Source organism: Sinocyclocheilus grahami, unplaced genomic scaffold (genome assembly GCF_001515645.1).
Source record: "Sinocyclocheilus grahami isolate Dianchi unplaced genomic scaffold, SAMN03320097.WGS_v1.1 scaffold733.1, whole genome shotgun sequence".
Taxonomy (NCBI): Eukaryota; Metazoa; Chordata; class Actinopteri; order Cypriniformes; family Cyprinidae; genus Sinocyclocheilus; species Sinocyclocheilus grahami.
In genome coordinates, this window is record NW_015505912.1 from 540,008 (window position 1) to 558,169 (window position 18,162).

Genomic DNA, 18,162 nt, shown 5'->3' on the forward strand with positions numbered 1-18,162 from the left:
ATTAAATAGTCTATATTAATACAAGTTAAGCTCAGTCGACAGCACTTGTGGCATGGTGACCACAGGTATAAATTTCAACTCAGTTCTCATTTCCTTAAAAAAAATAAAATAAATAAAAATAATGTAAATGTAGATGTTGAAATACTCACTGTTTCAACAGTATAGTCACATGTTGTAAACAATGTTAACATGAATTTAGTGTGAAAAATCACTTACTAACCTGTTTTTGTGTAAAATTATATTCAGTTTCACAACTTCGTTGCCACGACAATGGAACACCATAAACTCATAGACCCTAAAATAAAATTAAAAAATGGCTGTAAAAATGTTTTTAAAAATGTTCAGCTCAAATAATACATTTTAACAGAAGAATTAATGTGAGTATAAAATAAAATAGCTAAATTAACTTATAAATAAATGTATAAAATTGAAATCCTCCAAAAATTGGCCTCATTCACTTCCACTGTAAGTGACTCACCGTAACTTTGATTTTGCTTTCATTTATTTATTTATTAATTTTTTTTAAAGAAAATGATAAATGAATCTAAATTAATTTATGGTACATTATGCCACGAAGACTGATTTTCGCTTGCCAGCCTATTAAACAAACAAACAAGCAAATAAAAATCCCATGGATTTACATTCAAGAAAGACCTCATCTAGAGACTTCATGTGCAATTTTGACCTGGGCCAATAAGCAACCATCTAACAACGTCCTAGCAACCACCCTGAACACCATACTAACTGCATAGCAGCATGCTGAAAACATTTAGAAACATTTTAGAAAACACTGTAGCAACCAACCCCAGCACACTAACATTGTGGCGGTGAGTTTCTAAAGCACAATGCTGAGTTTTTAATATTGTAATTATGGATGCCTGAAGCTAAAATATCAAGCAAATATATTTGTCTGTCATGCATACTGTGCATACAATATAGAGAAAAAATGACTTATGTCACTGGATTTGACTGGACATCAGTGGACAGGATGTTCTCCTCCTGATACTTTCTTTAGTTGAAAGGTTTGTACATAACTTAAAAGTGTGGATTTAAAGGTGCACAATGGATCATTTAAGTACTTCTTTTTAGTTCCTGTGCCATTCCTTTGTAGGTCTGAACATGCAGCCTTTAGTAACTAAGTCAGGTAATGTAGGCCACTAGAAAATAGCATGATAAACTTTCACATTTGAAATGATCTATAAAAATGAATGCTTAATATCAGTCACCTCTCTTTATCGTTTCAAATATTTTAGTTAATGTTCTTTAAGAATCTCAAAATAATGTCCTGCATTAAAAACCTGCAGTAAGACAGTCCATGTTGTGCCTACCAGATAGCAGGCAGCATAAACTGAAAAGAATCTCTTCAAATCTCTGCTCAAGCCATCATGATTATATGATGCTTACTTTAATCTGCATTTGGAATATTTGGAGCTCTAATTTCGGAGAGATTATCTTTTGCACAGCTAAATGCATTATTAACCAAACTCATAAGATCATTATGGTTATAATGATATTTTGTGATTTTATATTTAGAAATCCACCTGCTGACTGACAAAAAAAAAATGGATCATGTGGTGTTTTGTGTAAAATCATTATTTTAGATGTGTGTTGAATAGAATCTGGACTGTCTGTAACAGGTTTAATACTTATTTTAATTCTTTATTAAATGTTTATGTCACTGGAATATGTACTTCATTAATGGCAGTCATTATAATGTTAATGATGAACACGGTAAACAGTTTCACCAGGACACAAGGAAACCAGCACTTACATTAACTACTCTACCCATGCAAATCAGTGACAAAATAATGTCCACAGTGTACGTGGAGATATTACTTTTCCTAAAATGTTTTAAAGTAAGGTTTTTAAAAATGGACATGAAAGAATGCATGTTTTGTGTTTGATTGGCAGACATTTTTACTTCTATCCCAATTCAAAACAAACATTTTGTCCTTTTATTATTTTATATTTTTGTCCTTTCCCTCATAGTCTTTCTTCTGCTCTAAAACTATATATTTCACATTCTTTCAGCACTCTGCCCTAGATGCCCTCTCACTGCAGTCAGGAATTTCACAGAAGAGCTTCAGGTCTAAACCTAGCCCAGGACATAGACAGTCTCGGCCTGCTTCACATACAAATGTGCAAGCACATCAAACTTGTCGACCATGCATTGTTTGTTATATTTTTACCATTATGAATCTGCCATACACATCCAGTGAACAATCACTGACATCTTTTCATATTTACATTTCACAGTGCAAGAAAATAAGAGTAGTGTGGGATGCATGTTTTAGCAATTCGAATGATGCTGACAAGAGGACCTCTAGTGGATATATGGGTAACTGCATCTCAATCAAGTTTTTGGTATGGTAAACACGTGAGCTATGCATTAGTCTTAAAAGAAATAGCTCACTCAAAAATGAAAATTTGCTGGAAATGTAATCACTCTTAGGCCATAATATAGATGAGTTTGTTTCCTCATTTAAACATATTTTGACAAATTTATTATAACATCACTTGCTCACCAATGGATCTTCTGCAGTGAATGGGTGCCGTGAGAATGAGAGTCCGACCAGCTGATGAAAACATAATAAAAATCCACATTCACACAACTCCAGTCCAAGTTATGTATTGTGAATCGAAAAGCTGTGTGTTTGTAATAAAGAAATCTATTATGAAGGTGTTTCAACATTTTTAACCATTGCTTCTGGCCAAAATACCAGCTATAATACATAATAAAGCTTCTCTGTTAGTCCTCAAACTGTTGATTTCTTGATTTCTTGTTGGTTTTTGCTTGTAAACAGTGCTTGATATCTCTCCCGATTCAGACTAGATGACTTTTTCACTGGACAAAGCAATATTATGGATAGAGAACTCATGTTTTAGAAGAGTTTGAAGTTAAACTCTTAAAGTATAAACTAATATATATATATATATACATATATATATATATAAAGTATATTCATGATGGAATTGTTTCTTACAAACACACAGCTTTTCGTTTCACAAGATGTTAATTGATGGACTGGAGTCATGTGGATTACTTGTGGATTGATGATTCTTTATCAGCTGTTTGGACTCTCATTTTGACGGCACCCATTCACTGCAAACAATTCAGTTGGTGAGAAAGTGATGTAATGCTCAATTTCTCCAGATCTGTTCTGATGAAGAAAGAAACTCATCTACATCTTGGACGGCCCGAGGGTCAGTAAATTTTAAGCAAATGTAAATTTTTTGGGGGGTAAATTATTCCTGTAAATACGCATAAAAATAGTCAGACAACCTCTGTAGTCCAATTTGGCCACTTAGTGTCTCACAAGTAAAAGTTTAAAAAAACACAAATACTCTTGTATTTTATATTGTAGAATAAAATGTGAAAATATCTTGAGCTTGTGTGAACCACAGACCTTATTTTAGGCATTTAACTAAAAACAATAACTTAAAGGAACACTCCACTATTTTTGAAAATAGGCTAATTTTCCAAACAGTTGAGTTTTACCGTTTTCGAATCCATTCGGCCGATCTCCGGGTCTGGAGGTAGCACTTTTAGCGTAGCTTAGCATAGATCATTGAATCTGATTAGACCGTTAGCATCACGCTCAAAAATGACCAAAGAGTTTCTATATTATTCTATATTTTATTGGTGCAATGATATTACACAGCGCCTGAAAATAGGCTTATTTGAAGTTACCTAGCTGGGACTATTTTCAGGCACTGCGTAATATCATTGCGCCTGCTGCACCCATAGTACGGCAGAAAAGTTCCTTGATTATTACGCCGGAATGAGAGTATAGTTCCTAGCCATATTGGCCTAATCGCAGCTTTTTATTTTCCGTCGGTCTTAGTACACGGTGTAACTACAGAAGAGTCAAGTTTTAAATAGGAAAAATATAGAAACTCTTTGGTAATTTTTGAGTGAGATGCTAACGGTCTAATCAGATTCAATGATCTATGCTAAGCTAAGCTAAAAGTGCTGCCGCCAGACCCGGAGATGGACTGAATGGATTCGAAAACGGTAAAACTCAACTGTTTAACTCTAGGTGAGTTGGAAAATGAACAAAAATAGTGGAGTGTTGACGATGTAAGTGCTAAAATGCTAACTCGTTCGGGGTTTTGGCCTACAAAAATAAGTCATCCACACAGCAAGAGCCGAGATTACAAGCATGGTAGTATCTCCCACCTTCTATGACTCAGGGCGTTATAAATTTTATCCTAACATCAACAGGATCTTGCTCAACTTAAAAATTGGCGAACAATAAGTCTGTTAAATAACGATTACAAAATATTAGCCATGATTTTTGCTAAAAGACTTAACAAAACTAGGATTTCTTTGCCTGCTTGTGTAAGCTTTTGGAATAACAAATGTAATGATATATTATGGGAAGATTTCTGGCTTCTTCTGTGATATTTTTTTTCTGTCTAATAATGTTGTTAAAGTTTCTATTAAAATTATTCACAATTGCTACCTAGTTAATTATAAAGTTGCTCAATTTAATAATAGCTCCTTTTGTCATCAGTTTGTAGAGACAATTAATCATTTATTTTGGGACTCTGTGTATGGTAACATATTTTGGGTTGACTTTTCAAACTTTGTCAAAAGATATCTATCTTCAAACTTCTGTATAAACCAAAAAAATTGTCTTTTTTTGGTGACTCTTTGGATCTAGACCCACCCAGTTAGTGCTAAATTCATTACTTTTTCTTGCTAAATTTTATATTCACAAGTGCAACTTTTCCAAGAAAACTGCTACTTTTTCATTCTTAAGAAAGATCTTGATATATATTTCATTTCTTTGAAGAACTCTAAAAATTGCATGCAAGACTCTGTTAGGGTGTAATTTTTGTTAATGTCTGTGTATTATAACCCTCATTATTGTTTATTTTTGTTCATTAATGTTTGTTATGTCTTTGTTATTGTTGCATAATAAAATAAATAAATAAAAAAACAAGCATGGTAGTAGCTAAAACCTCTTGAAGGCCTCTAGCGGCTGCTTTGGTTCACTGCGTCCCCGCGGCATTGGAAAGGTCTGCGCGTCCTTCATGCGCATCCCAGCCTTGTAGTGGGACCCACCTGCAATAACCTTTCCACTTAATTATGTCTTATGCATTCGATCTCATTGTTGTTTCATATGAAGCGCTTCGTCTGTAAAATTAGTGTGAATCATCCTAAAATGATTTTGCTGATCCGGGAATGCTGAGATCATGATGAGGTCAGTATAGAGGAGGGGTGCAGACGGTCTCTCAAGGAGAAAGCCTCTGTTCTTCTGCACTGTAATAGTGGAGACAGGCGTCTTCACCTGCCATGCCTCGTCTCTGAAAGCGGTTGTGTGTGTATCTGTGGCGTAAGGGAGGGGTCCAGTGGGATGGAGCAGAGTTGCATGCAGTCCGCGATGGCTATGGGTGCACAGTCCAAGAAAGGCTTCTCCAGGAGTATCACCGTGGAGAGGAAAAACCTCATCACAGTTTGTAGGTGAGTGAGAAGCTTTCAGGAGCCACCTATGTATGTATGCTGCAATATTTATGGCCTTCAGTGGAGTCATAAACAGGGATGCGTCCGAAAATATGTATTTTTCTGCTTCATTTGTTAATTTAACTGTTTGCTGAAATCAAATGTGACGTTTTCACCGTCCTCTTAAAGAAATCTGCGGATTTGGAGGTCTTTGACCGACACACATCGTAAGGTCTGGATTGCTAAAGATCTTCGGCTAACTTTGGTTTACTTCGCAATGTGAGTCTATAAGCTAATTATTAAGGGTGTTTTATCAAATTATTTTTGAAACCGGACATCGCACGCAATGTGATTTATCTCTGTTCCCCGGATGATGTGGTTGCTATGACGACAACCGTCCTCCCGCAAGGGCAGCAGGGCTGACGGGGGCCGCTGGGAATCTGCCGTGCTGTACAGAGAATAGGGATCACACTCACAATGATCCAAAAATCAAATTAATACTTAATTCTAAAAAATATTGATGGTTTTGGATTCCCTAATATTTAATAATTTAAAAAAATAGTTTTTTTACATTGTACTTATATTTAAAGGGGTCATATGATGTTTTTTTAAAGATCATTATTTTGTTGTATTTGGTGTATGAAGAGCTAACCATGAGTGACCTTTCCAACGTGATTACATAATGCCTGAAGTCGAGCTTGTGCAAGATGTGCATTTGTGACTAAAAAGTATATACATTTTTATTATTATTTTTTTTAGAAAATGACCGATCGTTTAGCTAGAGAAGACACTTATTCCTCGGCTGGGATCTTGTAGAGTCCTTTGAAGCTGCATTGAATCTGCAATTTGGACCTTCAACCCGTTGGCCACCATTGAAGTCCATAATATGGAGAAAAATCCTGGAATGTTTTCCTCAAAAACCTTAATGTCTTTGCGACTGAAGACAGAAAGACATGAACATCTTGGAAGACATGAGGGTGAGTAAATGATCAGGAAACAGTTATTCTGGAAGTGAACTAATCCTTTAATTAAATACAATTATGTTTAGAAGTCACCTTGTAATTGTAACAATTGCATGTTTAGGTTAAGTAACTCTTGAATGGTCTATGAAATGTATTCCCTCTTTTTACTTCATTTTTTCCAATATTAGGTGCTCCATAACTCAGGATAAAAGCAGGTGGAGCTACCTTTCAAAAATGTGATACATCACATAACGCAGATTTGATTCTAAAAAGCCCCATTTAATATATTTGGCCTAAAAATATTCATAGCAAGAAAGCAGGTGACATTCGGTATTATGTTAACAACATGACAAAATATGCATGTTGTACATACAGTAGAACTCATACATAATACATTATGTACTTTAATGTATGTCACTCAGTTGGAAGCAGTTGTATTCATGAGCTTTCTATAGATGAAGTAAGTACAATAAGTAGTTAAGTAGAAAATGGTTTAGTCATTTATCAGAAAGATTCATTTAGTGCATTGATCCACAAAGTTCAACGGAACACATGCATCAGACCATCACTGGGTATTACCTCACCATTGCTTCTTGCTACAGGCTGTTAACTTAGTGTAGACTTAGTGTATTACTAATTTCAAAGATTTTGTGTCTTATCTTTGTATCTGAATTATTTTTTTTTTGGTTAAATAAACAATGAATTAGTATGGACAAATATAAATAAATTTTCTTTTGATATAGATTGTGGTAATGCTTTACCTATAGATTACCTTGTGAACCCGATCTTTTTATAATTATCCCTTGTGAAAAGGAAGTGCACTTGATTGTATTGACTGTGCACTTGTAGTGTACTTGCAGATCATAATAATAAATGGGCACTTAAATGTACTTTAAAGAGAATATGTTTTCAAGATCATGTTTTTAGCACACTTAATGAAAGTACACTTTGAAATAGTTCACTTTGTAATAATGTCAAATTAAAAGTTTTAATTTAAAAGTAAATTTAAATAATGTTTTAATAATCGTTTATGCTTTAAAGGGTGCAATTTCAATTTTTCCTTTCTCTTTGGAGTGTTACAAGCTCTTGGTGCATAAAGAAGATCTGTAAAGTTGCAAAGACTAAAGTCTCAAATCCAAAGAGATATTCTTTATAAAAGTTAAGAGTCAACCACGCCTACCTAAAACGGCTCGTTCTAACACGCCCCCACATGTCTACGTCACTGTGTGGGAAGATTTGCATAACGCCGCCCAAATGTTCACGCAAAGAAAGAAGGCGTAACTTTTATTCTCGCTGTAGTATTGTTGCTGCCGCCATGTCGTAAAGGCGCTGTGTGTTTCGTTGTGAAAGCGAAACTACTTTGTTTGGCCTTCCAAAAGAGGACGATATCTGCTTCGTCATGCCTTCACCATGGACGAAGCGGAGTCCAGCCCGGGGTCGTCACATGTAGTTGCTGCAAGCCCGCCCGCCATGCCGTTCTCAAGCCCACTGGCCACCGCTCACTCAAGCTGGCCTCTGCTCACTCTAGCCCCCCGTGTGTGACGCTGTGTTTTGTTGTGAAAGCGAAACTACTTTGTTTGGTCTTCCAAAAGAGGACAATATCCGCTTCGTCATGCCTAGAGCTGATCGGCCGGACACAGGGCATCACAATATGGCAAGGGGCGTAACATTTCCATCACAAGCTTGAGGTATTCGGCCAATCACAATGCACTGGATAGCTGACCAATCAGAGCACACCTAGCTTTTCAGACCGATGAGCTTTGTAAAAATCGACGTGTTTCAGAAAGGCGGGGCATAGAGGAGAAACAGTATGTACAATAATGTACAGTATGTGGAAAAGAATGTTTTTTAACCTTATACCGCATAAACACATTTTATTACACTAAATACACAAAATAATGTTCTTTTTAGCAACATCATATGACCCCTTTAAATATATACATTTATTTTCATGTGTTGACTAACATACTAATGATTGTCATGAATCTGGCCTCTGTGGTTCTCCCCAATCGGCATCAGAGGGCACCCTCACCTGAGTACTAACTCTTCCCCCGGACTTCAGACACAGACACAGACACAGGCACAGGCACACGCACACGCACACGCACACACACACACACACACACACACACACACACACACACACACACAGAGATACACACCCTCTCACATCACGATGGCTGACATTACTGAGCATTTCACTGTACTACTCTATTGGATATGTGTTTGACCTTGGACTGTTACCTGTTTCACGATTGTTTGCTGCCTGCCTCGACCTCTTTGCTCTGATGTTTTGACTTTCGTTTGTATTGTTTGCTGCCTGCCCCGACCCTCTGCCTGTTCTCTGACTCTGCTTTGGTCTTGTCTCTGATAACCCTGTCTACTGGTGATTTACCCTGCCTGTATTGCTACACTTCCTTTTTAATAAAGCTGCACATGAATCCTCACTCATTGACCCCTCATTATAATTATGTTATTATGTTATAATGTTATTTGATAGTACTTTTAAAATGAACCTTCATGTCTACGTCACTATGTGGGAAGATTTGCATAACGCCGCCCAAATGTTCATGCAAAGAAAGAAGGCGTAACTTTTATTCTCACTGAAGTATTGTAGCTGCCGCCCTCTGCCTGTTCTCTGACTCTGCTTTGGTCTCGTCTCTGATAACCCTGTCTACTGGTGATTTACCCTGCCTGTATTGCTACTCTATCTTTTTAATAAAGCTGCACATGGATCCTCACTCGTTGACCCCTCATTATAATGATGTTATTATGTTATAATGTTATTTGATAGTACATTTCAAATTAATATATTTAATAAATATAATATTAATTAATACAGTATATATATATTAATATATACTAAATACAACTTCATCAGTACAAATGTGTATTTACAAATATATTTAAATGGATGACAGTCAAGTTTCCATAAAAATGACATTAAACACAACAGAACACTTTAACTATATTTCAAAGACAATAGAAATAATTGTGAAGTTACATGTGAAGATATGCTTAAATTCTGATTAATTGGGTTAAAAACACACTTAAGTTCAACCAATATGATGTAATATATATTTACTATAAACATTTAAATTTAATTGTAAATAACATGTAATTAAGTGTCTGAAAACATTACATTCAGTTCCCACTTGAGTATAAAGTCTTTCTGAAAGTATGCTAAAGTGTGCTTATTTTTCTCTTGGGATTTCAATTATGGTCCACAATACAGACAACACAGAGTTAAACTTAATGAAATAAGAAAGACAATGTCTTGGATACAGATGAAATCAACCAGAAAAACAAACCCACATGGTATCAGTGGTGTACTGTAGGTCTTAAAATAAAATGGAAACCAGGTCATTTTTTCCCATATTGAAGTACACTGTATTGTTTGTGTTTGAATGGCAGGTTTTCGGTGAAGACACTGCTAGAGAAGTACACAGCAGAGCCCATCGATGACTCGTCAGAGGAGTTCATTAACTTCGCTGCTATTCTGGAACACATCCTCAGCCACCGCTTTAAAGGTAAGAATGCATATCACTAGTATACTTACACTAGACACACACACACACACACACACAGAGACACACACACTCTCACATTACGAAGTCTTGTTTTGCCCCGGCTGACATTACTGAGCATTTCACTGTACTACTCTATTGGATATGTGTTTGACCTTGGACTGTTACCTGTTTCACGATTGTTTGCTGCCTGCCTCGACCTCTTTGCTCTGATGTTTTGACTTTCGTTTGTATTGTTTGCTGCCTGCCCCGACCCTCTGCCTGTTCTCTGACTCTGCTTTGGTCTTGTCTCTGATAACCCTGTCTACTGGTGATTTACCCTGCCTGTATTGCTACACTTCCTTTTTAATAAAGCTGCACATGAATCCTCACTCATTGACCCCTCATTATAATTATGTTATTATGTTATAATGTTATTTGATAGTACTTTTAAAATGAACCTTCATGTCTACGTCACTATGTGGGAAGATTTGCATAACGCCGCCCAAATGTTCATGCAAAGAAAGAAGGCGTAACTTTTATTCTCACTGAAGTATTGTAGCTGCCGCCCTCTGCCTGTTCTCTGACTCTGCTTTGGTCTCGTCTCTGATAACCCTGTCTACTGGTGATTTACCCTGCCTGTATTGCTACTCTATCTTTTTAATAAAGCTGCACATGGATCCTCACTCGTTGACCCCTCATTATAATGATGTTATTATGTTATAATGTTATTTGATAGTACATTTCAAATTAATATATTTAATAAATATAATATTAATTAATACAGTATATATATATTAATATATACTAAATACAACTTCATCAGTACAAATGTGTATTTACAAATATATTTAAATGGATGACAGTCAAGTTTCCATAAAAATGACATTAAACACAACAGAACACTTTAACTATATTTCAAAGACAATAGAAATAATTGTGAAGTTACATGTGAAGATATGCTTAAATTCTGATTAATTGGGTTAAAAACACACTTAAGTTCAACCAATATGATGTAATATATATTTACTATAAACATTTAAATTTAATTGTAAATAACATGTAATTAAGTGTCTGAAAACATTACATTCAGTTCCCACTTGAGTATAAAGTCTTTCTGAAAGTATGCTAAAGTGTGCTTATTTTTCTCTTGGGATTTCAATTATGGTCCACAATACAGACAACACAGAGTTAAACTTAATGAAATAAGAAAGACAATGTCTTGGATACAGATGAAATCAACCAGAAAAACAAACCCACATGGTATCAGTGGTGTACTGTAGGTCTTAAAATAAAATGGAAACCAGGTCATTTTTTCCCATATTGAAGTACACTGTATTGTTTGTGTTTGAATGGCAGGTTTTCGGTGAAGACACTGCTAGAGAAGTACACAGCAGAGCCCATCGATGACTCGTCAGAGGAGTTCATTAACTTCGCTGCTATTCTGGAACACATCCTCAGCCACCGCTTTAAAGGTAAGAATGCATATCACTAGTATACTTACACTAGCTGTAGACTTTTACTCTATAAGAACATTAAGGACATACAGTATTTAAGCCAGTGATGCAAATGCAGGTGATCTCTCACATTATGTCTTTTGCAGGCTCTGGCAGCTGGTTTGATGGTCAGCGTAGTTTTTGGGACTTCATCCGTCTGGCCTGCAGTAAAGTGCCCAATAACTGCATAAGCAGCATTGAGAACATGGAGAACATCAACTCCTCACGAGCAAAGGTGGGCACACAAATCTTTACTTAAAATAGATAAAGTAGAATGAGTAATGCCATAATCATTAATGCTTGAATTGAATACACAAACAAAGAATCCACTGTACTTCTTTTGTGCCACAGTTATGGTAAGATAGAAGTACATTGGAGTTCATTAAGTAAGGTGCGTACTTAAATAGATAGTTCACTCAAAAATGAAAATTCTTTCTTCATTTACATGTTCTTCTAAATCTGTATGACTTTCTTTTTTTCTGTGCAACATAAAAGGAGATATTTTGAGAAATGTCTCAATGTTTTTTTTTTGTCCATATATTTGAAGTCAGCATTGCAAAAACATAGGTTACCAACTTTCTTCAAAATATCCTTTTTTTAAAATATCTTTCATATCTTTTTTGTTTCACAGAAGAAAGAAAGTCATACAGGTTTAGAATGACATGAAGGTGAATAAATATGAATGAACTATTTTTGGATGAAATAATCTTTGTATTGAGATAAAAGAGCATGATGTACATACAAAAACATAATGTAACTTGCAGAACTTCAAACTATTCTCTTATTTATTAAAATAAATCTAAAAAACTTGTAAATGAGAGAAAAACAGGTAGTCATGAAATACTAAAATATGATTGTTTTGGCACCAACATTATAAGTGGACCTTGTAAAGTAATTAAATACCATGGTACGTGAAATATATGAACCCAAATATATGAATATGACAAAGTACAGTCATTTTTTGTTAGGGTACTGTTTTACACATCACTGTATTTCATGTTGCTGTATAAATAATGTCTATTTACAAAACAAAAGTAGTTGCAAAAATGTTACAGAATACTCTGTACTGTATTTTGGTGAATTGTAAAATTTTAGTGTTTTCTTCAAAAAAGTATGATTTTGGTATGTTTTATTCTCATTGACAATTAATCAACTCAACTTTCTTTAACTTTAAAGGTGTTCATTAATGTTTCTGCAGTATATGCATGTAGATGCTTGCTATGATGAAGCTTGCCTTGACTTGTGATTTATCCGTGTCTTTAGGGCAGAGCATGGCTACGGGTTGCACTGATGGAGAAACGGCTGTCTGAATACATCGCCACAGCTTTGCGAGATAGCCGCACCACCAGGTCAGGCTGAAAGGGAAAAACTCAGTATTAATCAAACCACCAATATGATTCTTTCACGCAGTCACACCCAGGAATCATTACACATATCCAGTTTAAACATAACAATGTAGACAGCCATTATGAATGTTACACTGTCGAATACATAATATGGTGCATCTATAATGTGATTGTGTTTGTTTATGTATTGCATGTGTATGTTTGTCTACAGGAGGTTCTACGATGAAGGTGCCATAATGTTGCGAGAAGAAGCAACTGTTTTGACCGGAATGCTCATCGGACTTGGAGCGATTGACTTTAGGTAAGAGGATGGGTAATGGAAGGGGTAATAAAATCAAGCGTAGCGTTAGTTCTGGCAGGTCACGTTAGTCAGACTCGCATCAGCTGACTCTCAGCTGATCCCCATCAACCTATGGGAATACGACACCTATCTAAGTATCCATATATAAGGTCCCGCAGTAGTATCAGCCGTTTCGCATTGCTCAATAGCTAATTCCCCTCCTCCATCCCCAACTCCTCCTCTGTCAGTCAGGATTCAGCCTTCTGATTCTCCTTTGAATCAGACTAATTCTAAAATGTGTACATAACATTATTGAACTTTAACGATATCTGCAATACATTTATGTTGGTTCTGTTCTGTTTACCCTGGGGGGGTTATCGCTGCTCTCCCTGCTCTCATCCATGCTAGGCTGCATGGATGCGCAGGGAGTTCTTGCCCAGAACAGAACCATACCGCCAATCCAAACTGTATGCTAATTGTCAATCATCTTTGACGATAGTGGTCCTGACAGAACTGAGGAATACAAAACACACAAGCTATGTTTCAAAACCATCTGAAATGGAACCTCGTAAGTGATTGATTTGGAATGTTTTACATAGGCAGGAACTCTGCACACCACACTCATGTAAAGCATATGATACTTTAATGCAGGTTTTGGAGCCGAGCTATAATGTTATGCAATGTAATCAATGTTGTGTAATCCTTGCTGTTCTGTGTTTGTTGACAGTTTCTGTTTGAAAGGGGAGGCTCTGGATGGGAAGTCTGAGGCTGTTATTGACTACACTCCATATCTGAAATTTACACAAAGGTGAAGATCATTTGTTTCCTACAGTACAACACAGTTTCATACAGGGAATGGTGTGGGTTTCAATGTTTAGATTGTATTTACATCCCTCTATTCTAGGGGTGCACAATTAATCGTATTAATGATTATGCATAATCATTGGAAATATTGTCCCTCTGGTTATTTATTCCGAAAACATTGTTTTCATTTGACATTTCTGTTAAGTCGCATTGGTAGCACACCTCCACATGCTTGGGGTTGCCAGATTTTAAGAGTTTAAATCCCCTTTCTCTTAAATGGATAAATTCTCTGCCCAGTGTTTTACTTAATCTTCCCATTCATTTTTTAGAGAAGCCTTTTACGGTTTTGCCATTTTTTTTGTAATGTAGAGAGTGTGTTAATGTATTTGATAAATATAATAAATCAGGATAGATGAGGAAAAAATAAACCCTTGTGTATTATTTGACAATCTCTTGACTTGTGCTTATGTGAAAGTGCAATAATTCTGATGTTAAAGAAATATCTCAAAACGAAAACAATTGTGATTAATAATTGCAGTTATATTTTTGGAGCTAAATTATCATTATTATCAGTTGTAACCATTATTGTGCAGCCCTACTCTATACTGAGAATTGGTCCCTAAATTGAAGTATGACCAAAATTTCTTTACTATTTATGTGACTATGTCAAAAAATACTACTACTACTGTAAATCTCACCAGAGCCTTGCTGAATTCAGAATAAGTGTAGTATAGAAAGAGCACTTTCAGAAGGACAGAAGATTTTGATACATCCTGATTTTTGTTTTTAATATAAATATCTGATCATGTTAACTAACACGATTTATTTTAAGGATTTCTTATAATATTATATAAGGTATTATAATATTACGTTTCATGCATATGTTTATCTATATGACGTATTGATTTATGGTCTGAGGACAGGTGGTTTTAGGGGTTGTGATAGATGATGTTATGCCATAATTGTAATAAAATAAGAGTAAATACACTGGAAAAAATGGTAACATAATAATGGTAAATAAACTATCTTAAGTTCACCAAAACTACTTCATATTGGTTAAATCATGTACAAATAGCTCTTTGAAGTAACAATTGCAGGTTGGCACTGCAAAAGCAGTGTAAAATGAAATGTCACATTTTGCATTTAGAACATTCTAGTGATCATCTCTGATTCATTTCAAAGTGTTGCTATTTTAAAAGTAATGGCTGCTAAAAACAGTGGCATATACAGTATCTCAAGAATCTGTGACACACACGTACATAATAAGTCCATAATATGTTTTTGTCTTCAACTGTATCGCAGGACAAGTCTGATTCCAGGCGAATCTCATCCCCTCTCTAAGGATTTGTCAATTCCTCTTGTTAACCAATGGCCATCTCTCCAAAACTACAACAACCAGGAGGACAGGAAACTGTACCACAGGTGATTAGCGGCTCCTTTTCATATGGGCTAAAAACTTACTGAAAATCCCAGTCAGTAGCCGACCAACTTGAATATTTCTTCTTTCAACTTGAAAATTCAATGGCAAATACTCTTATGCTGTTGCTGTGGGTCTGTTGTTGTCTTTTAGGGGTAGTTTTCCAAGCCCGGAACCACATATAAGCTTAACTACAGATTCTCAGAGGACAGAAAGGAAACATAATGGAAAAGCCTGGTGCACAGCAGGTACACCTTAAAATCCACCTACAACAAGCTGAATTTGGTACTGTAGCTTTGTTTTGACTTAGCTGTCAAGTTCAAGCTGGTTTGGGTAGTTGATCAACTGAGCTAATAGGTGTAAGGTGGTTAAACAGGTTTGTGAAGCATGGTAGCTAGTTTGTTGCTGGACCAAGATGGTGTACCAGCACTGTGTGCCCAAAAGTCTAACGTTGACAGACTTTTGACTATCAGTATGAAGTGTGGTCCTCTACAGCTTATTCTAGCAGGAACTACCCACTTAGACAGGAAGAGACTGACTTACCATATTGTGTTTACATACTGTTTGGTGTCACATTTACATGGAATGGTTGTTAATACAGTAGACAGGCATGGAAAAAACAGACTAGTTACCCATCATGGTAGTCCAGCTGAACAACCACCTAAACCTGCTTTGACAAGCCATTGACCTTCTAAAAACCAGCTACTATGTACAGCTACCACTTCAAACCATGAAATCACAACTGACAACTCCTATTTTTTATAGAACGTTGAAGTGTTTTTTTGTTGTTTTTTTAATAAATGAATTATCCATGCACATCATTATTATTTTTTTCATGTGCCCTCATAATCGGTCAACCAAATATCTTTCTCTCCCCCTCCAAAAATATATTGGCTGCATCTAAAATCGCATAATCTCTGAGTAGTTTCTTCTTTTGAATAAATACTTTGCTACCACTAAAAAAAGAATGTTCTGTATATGATTGTGTGTAGTGTAAATGTAATCCTGACAAACTACATTCACCATGTTGTTACTGTCACATGACCTACCAGCATCAGTTGTGTCACTTCACTGCCATTCATAAATCCTCTCCTGTAGCCTCATGGGATAGTAAAGTGCCTATCTGATCAAAGTCCCTTTAAAGGGATAGTTCACCCAAAAAGGAAAATTTGATGTTTATCTGCTTACCCCCAGGGCATCCAATATGTAGGAGACTTTGTTTCTTCAGTAGAACACAAACTAATTTTTTTTAACTCAAACCGTTGCAGTCTGTCAGTCATATAATGGAAGTGAATGAGAATCATGGCTTTGAGAGTTAAAAAAACATACACAAACAAAACCAAATGAAACCCTGCGGCTCGTGATGATACATTGATGTGTAAAGACACGAAACGATCGGTCTGTGCAAGAAACTGAACAGTATTTATATAGTTTTTTACCTCTGATTCACTGCAATGTCCGAACTGTCCTGAGCGCATTCTTGACGCATCTTCTTCTTCTTCTTGTTTTATGACAGACCGCAGACTTATAAGTGCATTACCGCCACCTATCTCTCAAATGGACCATTGACACTCGCTAATGCTATTATTGGTGTTCAATAATAATTCCCATTTCTTCCATTTTCATTTCAGAAAAAGAATACACTTCCTCTATGTTAGGCCTGTGTGGTTCTCTGTCCTCTTTACCCAGCTGTAAGTCCCTGCCAAGCCTGAGGTCGACAGAGTGCCTGGTAAACATCAGCGCAGAGCCCAGTCCTGCTCTAACCCCTAGCTAGGGACCACCAAATGAGACCAATACAAGCAGAGAGAAACTGCACTGTCAGCTAAGACATCCAATGATATTATGGCTCAGCTGCAGCCTGTGTAACACCTGTTACACTGATTCTCACAAAATAATCAGTGGTAAGATATAGCTAGACCTCTTTAGTTATGGTGAGAGATATGTTCCTCACAGACTTATCCTGTCAGAGCTTTTCAGATGAGTGTATCTCTGAATGTCTTTGCTGTTCAAACCTTTCTCCTGGCTTGTTGTGGTAACCAGTGAAGGCAAACTGTGGACTATGCACTGACTGACTTGAGACCTGAAACCAGTTTTCATTACAATTTCTTGTCTCAAAGCCCAACACAGCTTTCCCACATTCTGTTGCCCTTTAAAATCTCTTATGGGAACATACATACAAACAAAACCATACAGACACTTATAGCCAGAAATTAACCATGAAAAATGTGTGAAAGAAAGCATATTATAGTTACAAATTCGTATTTTGACATTATCATCACTTTATATTTTAAATTCTCACATTTCAACCATCTAAACATCTCTCCTCTGCCAAACAACATGCAAGAACTAAGAAGATAAACAAGAAGATGTGTATGTCTTTACAGTCTGCTGTACAATTACAGAGGTAATAAAATGAAAGACATTTCTGGAATAGCTGCCTTATTCCTCTTTTCTTGCCTCTTGAAGTAACTTTGAAGATGGGATCACTCTGCACATGATGGCAGTATACTATTGCTAAATGACTGACAGTGCTGGACGTGAACAAATGGACCAGTATATATCTGCATACTGTTGTATTGTTCTGTATGTTTGACATGTATTTGTCATCTGTTGTTGCATCATTACAATATGTCTGCAGTGTGTGGACCACTGTCATTTTCAGTATATTAGCAGAAGATTTGAAACCGTGCATTTATATATATAAAAATATCATATAAAACTGATAAGCTAGATTTCCCCCCTCCATTGCCAGTGTAATTGAAAGTCTGTTTGTTTGAGAATGTGTGTCTGTGTTGTCTTAGACAGCTGTTCACCCTCAATTAGCATTAAATAACTTCATTCATCGCACATTATTTTGTCATTTAAAAAGCCATGGGAAACTATGCTGTTTGTCACTTAAATC

At 36.1% G+C, this 18,162-nt stretch overlaps 1 protein-coding gene across 1 annotated transcript; it reads left to right on the forward strand.

The window, feature by feature from the left end:
* Positions 1–5,025: 5,025 nt before the first annotated feature.
* On the forward strand, positions 5,026–18,129 carry rundc3ab (RUN domain containing 3Ab). The gene is made up of 10 exons (XM_016244749.1): positions 5,026–5,210; positions 5,348–5,470; positions 9,826–9,941; positions 11,521–11,648; positions 12,677–12,762; positions 12,971–13,060; positions 13,767–13,847; positions 15,146–15,265; positions 15,414–15,508; positions 16,892–18,129. The coding sequence occupies exons 1-10, from the start codon at positions 5,203–5,205 to the stop codon at positions 17,032–17,034; spliced, it is 990 nt and encodes a 329-aa protein (XP_016100235.1). The 5' UTR covers positions 5,026–5,202; the 3' UTR covers positions 17,035–18,129.
* The last annotated feature ends 33 nt before the right edge of the window (positions 18,130–18,162 follow it).